Genomic DNA, 8,555 nt, shown 5'->3' with positions numbered 1-8,555 from the left:
CTGGGCTTGGTTTCCGTGAAGCCGGCACAGCCACGTGAGCCCCCGCCCGGCCCAGCGGGGCGCTGGGGGCAGTGCAGGGGCTGGAGGACACCCCCCCCCCCGAAGGGGCTGCTGCCTAGAGCCGGGGGATGCTGGAGCCCCTGGGCTGCGGGAAGGGCGAGGCGCCGCGAGGATGGGCTGGGGCTGGGGGAGATGCTGCACCCGGCCGTGCCCAGGCGCCGGGCGGGTCCTGGGGGTGAGACCCGGCCGCGGGGCGGGCGCTGGAGGCGGCGGAGCCGGGGCAGAGCGTGGGCAGGAGCAGGAGCAGGGGCCGGGCCGGCTCGCCCTGCCCGCGCCGCACTCGGCCCGCGGCGCCGATGGGGAGTCCGAGCCGGCGGCGGGCTGAGCCCTGGAGCAAACGGTCCTTCAAGCTCCGCTTCCAGAGAGCCGCGGCCGCGGCGCCCTGCACGTGGAGGCGCTGGGGCCGGAAAGGGGGAGGCCGAGAGCCGGGGCCAGGTGAGCAGAGGCTCTGTCTTCCCCTGTCTGTCTGTCTGTCCTCCCCCCTTCCCCTGGCTCTGCCTTCCCCTGTCTGTCTGTCCTCCCCCTGCCCCAGGATCTGCCTTCCCCGGGCTGTCTGTCTGTCTGTCCTCCCCCTGCCCCAGGCTCTGCCTTCCCCGGGCTGTCTGTCTGTCTGTCCTTCCCCCTGCCCCAGGATCTGCCTTCCCCGGGCTGTCTGTCTGTCTGTCCTCCCCCTGCCCCAGGATCTGCCTTCCCCGGGCTGTCTGTCTGTCCTTCCCCCTGCCCCAGGATCTGCCTTCCCCGGGCTGTCTGTCTGTCCTTCCCTCTGCCCCAGGATCTGCCTTCCCCTGTCTCTCTGTCCTTTCCCCTGCCCTAGGATCTGCCCTCACTGCCTTCCCACGTCTGTCTGTCCTTCTCCCTGTCCCATGATCTGCCTGATTCTGTCTGTCCTTCTCCTTGCCCCAGGATCTGTCTTCCCCAGTCTGTTTGTCCTTCCTCCACCCCAGGATCTGCTTGACCCTCCGTCACTGCCTTCCCCTGTCTGTCTGTCCTTCCCCCTGCCCCCGTGCCTGTCCCTGTATGTCTCAATCAATATCTGTCCTTCCTTCTGTCCTAAGAGGATCTTTGTCTGTCGCTTTCCCTGTATCTGTCTGTCCTTTCAGCGTCTGTTCATCCCTCTGTCTCTCCCTCAGCATCTGCCCTTCCTTCTTCTATCCCAGGATCTCCGTCTGTCCCCCTTTCTCTCTTTCTTGCCTTATCCGTGTCTGCTCTTTTCTCTGTCCCTGGGTTATTTGAGCTGTTCCCTTCTCTCAGTGCCACGTGTCTGATCTGGGCACTCTCCACGATTCCATATGTTTTAGATCTGAAGAGAGTGAGAGGCAGCAGGGGGAGGAAAATCAAAAGAAAAGTCCCAGACTTTCCAGGGATTGTGGGGTGGGGGGGCTGCATGTGGATACTGACCTGTGGTTTGGTTTTAAATCCATCTTGGGGGCTGATGTTGCTAAAGCAATCCCTGTCCTACAAACAGCCTGTGACCTGGGAGCTGTTCTATGTTGTGAAGTGACAGATTTTACCTTGTGCTGGAGGGATTTCAAACCACTGTTCATTTTAAAATACATTTAGATCCATTAGGAGCATCCAGCAACTAACCGTCAGGCTGACAAATCCATTGCAATGTAGTATGAGTGTAAGCTATAAAGTATTATGGAGTGATGGCAGCTGCTCCGGAATGAAGGCTGAATGGTGTGTTTATAATAAGTTGGGCTTTTGGCACCCTGGGCCGCCATTCTAAAATCCCCTCCTTCCCCCTGCAAAAGAAATCATACGATGTTCATATGTTACATCTGGGCTGAATGTAGGGGCTTTCTCGCAAACCTGAAGTGACTCAGGTGAATGGTTTCTGAATTATGGCTCCATAAAAATCAAGGTGTCGGTTCTAAAGTCTTCTGACATCTCTGTTACTACTGTGTATCAAAACAGAGGAAAAAAGAGAGACAGACTTCAGCAGAAATCACAAGTCCAGGACCAACATTTAATTGATTAATGGCAAATTATCAAACTTACTAACATTCCCGTTAGGCATGTCGCTAGGGAACTTTGGCTCCAGTGGGCTCACAAATGGGTGGTTGGAATCAGCACTTGTTAGAATAGCCTGGATATTGTGGGCAAATTTAGGGGTGGAGTTAGAGTGGGAGGCATTGTGCATATGTTACACAGCATCCTCCCAATGGGGACCTGATGATCTGGGGAGAAGGCTTGGGGGCGACTCAGATGTGCAGGTCACTGGAGGGTGGTATATGGGGGAAGAGGGCATGCAAACATGGCAAGTGGATGTGTAGCTCAGAGGAGGCTCAGAGGTCTAGGGCTTAGGAGCCGTTTTAATGGCGCTGGGTTGAAAAAACAGGCTGATCTATAAAAGAGAGAGGGCAGCTTATGGCAGGGTGTCTCTTGAGACTTTGGTCTGAAAGAGCTCAAATTTGGTGACTTTCTGGGCACACTGCAAAAGACAGGGTCTCTGGGGAAGGCTGAGGTGGTGTTTCCAGGATGGTAAAGGGCGTGGGTGGTTGGCAGTCTGAGTTCCTGTGGAAATGATTTTAATGCTGCTGAGGTTTAATTTAATTGTATTTATTATGTGATTAATTATATCAGGGCACCTAGGTGTCTTTATTATTTGAAACCCAAATAAAATAAAAATACTAGCCCTGCTCAGCTTGTTAGGTTTTTGGGGCAGGGCCAGAGTTTTTGTTATGTGTTATCCTCCCCTCTGTACACAACATACCACACATTGATCATCAGGGGGAAATTCCTGCAAAACAGTTTGATTTTGTGAAATCAATGTTTTCTAACAGAAAACTGTTCAGCTGGAAAATTTTTGACCTGCTCTAGTTATAACTATGCACTGGACCCCTACCGAGTTTACTGTCTTGGTATCCTTCATATAAGCAGTGTACTTCGGGTCTAGCTTTTCACCCAGTGAAAAACGTTCTTGTAGAATACTTGATTCCTGTCCCACCACCGTATATCCTGTTAGTGTATTTGTAGTTGACGACGTCTCCCCTTAGTCTCTCTTGTCTAGACTGGATGCATTGTGAGATGCATCATTTAGCTACCGGGATTTTCACTTCTGACAGGGAATATAATCCATAAATTTAGTTCACAAATTTTTACATGTAAATTTTTTATAATTTTAAAAATATTTTTTTAAAACAAAACTTTTCACAAACAATTGTCACCATTATCAATATTTTCTGTATTTTGTGAAATGTTCTTTGACATTTTTTTATCTAGTTTTTGTCAACCTTTTAAAATAATTTTTAACTTTGTGGTAGAGCCCCATTTTTTAGTCAAACCAACCAACCCACAGTTTAGGAAAACAAATTTTGATAATGATTTTGAAAATTATTTGAATAAAAGTGTTGATAAAAATATATAGATGAAAAACATAAGGGAAATTTTTGCAAAAACCAGACAGGAATATTGATCCATATTGACTCCTGTGCAATGGGAAAACTTTGAATTTTTTCTCAACATCATTTTTTCCCTATTTCTCAACCACTCTAGTGCTTAGTGAAGAGTCTGTCTAGAACCTGCCCCACAGCCCTGAGGGAGAGTGAGTGACTTGTGCTGCTATCAAATGATCCCTCAGGAATAGCATAGATATGTTCTGGAGGAGATTGACTACAACTCTCCTTACCTGGAAGGAAATGTTAGGTTGCCAGGGGAAAGGAGAAACAAAGGAAGGACAAGGGGATCCTAAAGAAACTGGCCATTGAAATAACCAACTCTGTAAACCCTGTGTGTATGATGTTCCTGGATCCTGAAAGGCTGTTTCCATTAATCCCTTGTGTGTCACTGTCCTAACCCTCCCCTTGTCTAGGCCCAGAGGCAGGAAAGTAGGCTGCCGCAGGGAGGCGCGCGCGCCGCGAGCCCCGCCCCCGCCGCCGGTCCCCTCCTCCGCCCCTTTGGGCTCTCGCTGGCATGCTGTTGCAGGTCTGCAGCGCCCCGGAGCACGGCGAGACCAGCGAGCGCACCTGGCGGGGAGCTCAGCCGAGAGCGGGGGGAGCGGACCCGAGGACCGGCCCGCGCGGCAGCCGCGGCTCAGTCCTCCGCCCCCCCGGCTCCGGGTGGGCCTGCCGGAGCGAGCGAGCTCAGCAGGAATGCCGCGCCCCCGAAAGCCGCCGCCGCGCGCTGCTTTGGCGGCTGGGTCTAGAGCCGCCCCTGCCCAGAGGTGTGTCAAACACCCAGAATGAAGGACACAGCTATGGTCAGCAGAGGATTCAACATGACATGTTGTGGGCTAGGTTTCTTTAACAGGCCTTGAAATTTCCTGCAACTCCCAGACTTGGCATTTCGGATCTCGATCATTTTTTAGTGCTAAGCCTTCATCTCAATATCTCAATGTGCTGGATGATGACACACTGGAGCTAGGGCCAGCCTTGCTGGTGAAGAGAGAGAGCTCAGAGGGGCAGGAGTGTACTCTGGACTGACCTGGCACTGGTACTGCAGGGCTCAGTGTGTCCATCTTATTGAGGATATGGTATTCAGAAGCCATCGCTGCTCCCAAGCCAGACAGACCCCGTTCAAGGATTTTTGTGGGATTAGCCAACATCTTGTTTGCTTTGTGGCTGGGCCTTTTCATTTATCTTGGTAAACATGGACTCTGCTTCCTGACCATAGCCCAGGTTTGAAAAGCACTGCCTTAGACTTGCAAACCCCCCCTCACTATCTTGGGAACAATACACCAGTCTCTGCTTCCCTTCCTCCCAACGTTCCCCCTTTTTACCATGCCCCAGGTGGGCTTCTTTTGTGGTCACCTGATTGCAAAGCACAATAACCACTTCCCACACCAGGCTATTTTGACTGGTCAGCTGCAGTCCGGTTGATACTGCAGGGCCCAGAGAGGTCCGAGATGCTTGCTGCTTCATCATCCCCTTGCCTCTGGTGGTCCCTTTGGGCTACTATTGGTGTGAAATTTCAGGGCCAGCTCACATTGAATTCAGCAGCAACCTCCCTCCCCCTTGATTTGAATGGGAGCAGGATCAAGCACTCAGGCTTTTGAAGCAGATGAGTTTGGGGTGACTGAGCTGGTTGCTTCCTCTCTCTTTGCTCCATAACTTGTCCCCCTTGCAGTGGCTGGAGATGTTTTACTCTGGTTTTGCAGTGGCTGCATAATCCAGATTCCTTGGCTGAATTCCTGCTGTTTCGCTGAGATCTGTGGCTGATGTTTCAATCACCCTGTGCACTGGGAAAGACACAGGACCCTTGTTACATGAAATCAAATCCTATGAATGTTGCTGTTGTATGTCTGTCTCCCCCCCCTCCCCCCACTCCTTTGGAAACTGAGGAATTGATTCTTGACTAATTCCTAATAGAAGCAAATGGATGGGTTTAAGATGCAAGTGCTGGGATTTCCAACATATTAAGACATGGCAGTGAGAATCATGAAATGAAATACCTATCACCTGATGCCATCAAAATACCCTTGGCTTGGTAAGAGGGTAACTAGGCCTCCCTGGTGTATTTCCGCAGTTGTCAATACTGCTGAAGAATGAAACTGGTGCCTATTGAATTGAGGTAGAATGGACCAAATTTATGCCTGGTCCCTGGAATCCACTGGGATAGATTTGGCCCAACACTTTTGAAGAAACAGCAGTAAATATTCCTTTCTTCTCCTGCTGTTTGCTTTAGGGTCTGTGTTTGTGGCTTTGCTGTCTGGACAGCTTGTGAGGATCTTAATAGCAATAAATCCATGCCCAGCATGTGAGAGCCTTGCAGTCACAAAGTCTAATTCTTGCCCTTCTTTCCTTTGCTTTTGGGGGAAGGAAATGTTGCATCATTATTCTACAAAGCCAATGTGTATTGCAAAACCAAATCACTCTTGTATGCTCTGAAAGCCACCTGTATCTGAAGGGTGTAAACCTCAAGGAGAAAGAGCAATCATAAGGGGTGCCCAAGGGGTATGGTTACATTAGAAATGCTACAGCTGCAACTGCGCCACTGTAGCTCTGTAGTGTAGACAGATACGACAGCAGTGGAAGGGGTTCTTCCGTTGCTGTAATAAATCCACCCCTCCAAGAGGCAGTATCTAGGGATGTCTACACTGGTGCTTAGGTTGGCTTCATTACATCGCACAGGGTATAAAAGTTTTCACTGCCCTGAACAATGGAGTTAAGCTGCCCTAACTTTGTAGTGTAGGAAAAGGAAATGTAGGCCTTTCCTAACATTGAGATTTCTTAGGCCTGGTCTCTGCTACAGAGATACGTCGACCTAACTGTAAGCGTCTACGCTAAAACATGGCTTCCACCCATGTAACTCGCCCACTAAACCAACCTAATACCTCCATCTCCACAAGAGGCGTAGGGTTTAAGTCACTGAAGTTAGGGTGACGTGTGTCAGTGTAGACAGTGCGTTGCTTATGTTGACTGTTGCTGCTTTTCAGAAACCGTCCCACAATGCCCCACACTGGCAGTTAAATCGGTGCAAGCGCTCCTGATGAGGACACGCACCGCTGACACAAGGAGTGTACTGTGGATATGTAAAAGCGGTTCAATTACTGTGATGGCTGTAGGTTTACATAACTTAGGTTGGCTTAATTTTGAAGTGTAGACTTGCCCTAAATTGTGGAGTAGTTTCTCAAGGGAAACAAGGAAGCTCCAACGTGTGAGCCATATAAAAGCTAGAGAGGAAGCATGCTCTGGTGTAATAGGGCAGGTTTCTCAACCTGTGGGTTGCTAGAATGTGTCAAAGTATCATGTGGGAGGCCTGGCAGGAGAGGCTGGGAAGGAGGTCCAGAGTCCTGCTCTGGACTCTGCTCACAGCAGTGGCTTCTGTGGCTCTGGTCCCACAGGGCTGGTTGGGCTTAGCATCCTGCACCAGGTATTGGGACCAGGTGCATGGGGTCACATCACCACTCAGGTTTTCCCAGCTGCCCCTTTGTCATGATGCTGTGGGCTGGCCGGGCCAAATTTGAGTGAGTGGCGTGGAGTGGGGACAGGAGCTGCCATTATGATACATACAGCGTAACCGCCCCCCCCACACACACACATTGTCTACCAGCACAGACCTGAGAGTCTGATGAGAGAGAGGAGCCGGGGGCTTACTTACGTAGGGGAAGAACTTCCATGTGTATTCATGTGCCTGCTAGATAGGGACAAGATTAGGACTGTGGCCAGCAGTTCATTTCACATTAAAAGATAAGGATCCCATTACCAAGCCCCTTGATCCAAATATCCCCTCTGTAGTGGACTGTACTTTTAAGAGCCCCAGTAACTTTGTGTATGATACCAAACCAGGCTCATTACACTCTTCGCTTATGAACAGTACCCCCGTTACCTGACTATCTGGCTGCTTACATTTATCTGTGTGTCCCTTGCAATGCAGACACATCCCTCTTGCTGTAACAAATTTCCCAGCCGTACTGCCATTGGCAGATGCGGAGTGACGCATGTACATAATGGTCACCTATATTCCAGGTCCAGGGGTACTTGCAGCTGTCTTTGGGTGTCTTTGGCTTTATTGGAGACATGCAAAAGTCCAAAGAATCACCACAATAAAAATTGGCGTAGGGGATTTTTGTAAATAAAAGCCAGCTTCAGAAATGTTTATGACTGGGACCATGGTTTGCAGTGAGGAGGGAGAAGGGTGAGATGTATGTTTGTGGCTGCAGATTAAGCAAGTTCCTAACAACTGCTCAGCAGTCAGATGCCTGAGGAGAAGGAAACAAATAGGGCACTTATTTGGGGGGTGAGGCGGGGGTGCAGCCTGAACGAGCATTTGAGTCTAGATGCAGCTGTGCTTCCCTAGTGCTTTTGTTGACAACAGGGATTGTCTCGAAAATCTCTTTGTTGTGTGCTAGTAGCAAAAAGTGAATGATAAACAATAACAGTTGCATTATTTACCTAGTAAGCTAAGGCCAAACATACATAGGTACATGGAGCAGCTTAGCCCAGAACACCCACTTCTGGTTTTCTCATCCCCCCTGGCCAAGTTGTATATATACACCTGACCGAACATTTTGTAGCGTGTTTTGGTTTTGTCCCCATAATTGCAGGAGGAAACGAGCCAGATAATGACAGTCCCGGGACTGGTGGGTGGTTTGTTTGTCACAGAACACATTGGTTTTGGTTTTGTTTATAGAGGTGGGTGGCCAGATGGAGTGAAGATCTGTTTCCCAGGAATCTTCTGTTGTTTGTTTTGTTGATTTGTTTGTTTTGACTTTTGTGTTTGGCAACTGTTTTATTTAGTGTGGACTAATGTGTGCCTTGGCCAGAAGAGGGCACCTTTTCGTGATCCGCTTCTAAGTGTGTTGTCAACTGGAAGGGAGACTGCACAGTGAGGTTAAAGGTGCAGGAGATTACAAGCTTGAATACAGCTTGTCCTTAATTATATAGAAGCTGAAGGCCAATCATCAGTAGAAACTGTACGGAAACCCAGCAGCAGACTTTCTGCAATGTTCAGATGATTTTGACCATGGTTAGAACACAGCAGTGGGAGTCAGAACACCCTAGTTCTACTCCTGTCTCTGCTGCTACTGACTTACTATGTGGCTTTGGGTAAAT

General features: G+C 49.6%; 1 protein-coding gene across 1 annotated transcript in view; it reads left to right on the top strand.

The window, feature by feature from the left end:
- The first annotated feature begins 331 nt into the window (after positions 1 to 331).
- Positions 332 to 8,555, top strand: part of STARD8 (StAR related lipid transfer domain containing 8) — a 103,870-nt gene continuing 95,646 nt past the window's right edge. The window contains exon 1 of the mRNA XM_039488457.1: positions 332 to 495. Within this exon, the coding sequence (XP_039344391.1) occupies positions 357 to 495 (139 nt within the window). The 5' untranslated portion in view covers positions 332 to 356. The remainder of the gene's footprint in view (positions 496 to 8,555) is intronic.

Source organism: Mauremys reevesii, linkage group 9 (genome assembly GCF_016161935.1).
Source record: "Mauremys reevesii isolate NIE-2019 linkage group 9, ASM1616193v1, whole genome shotgun sequence".
NCBI lineage: Eukaryota > Metazoa > Chordata > Testudines > Geoemydidae > Mauremys > Mauremys reevesii.
Note: the sequence above shows the minus strand (reverse complement) of the source record. Positions and strands in the feature narration are given on the sequence as shown.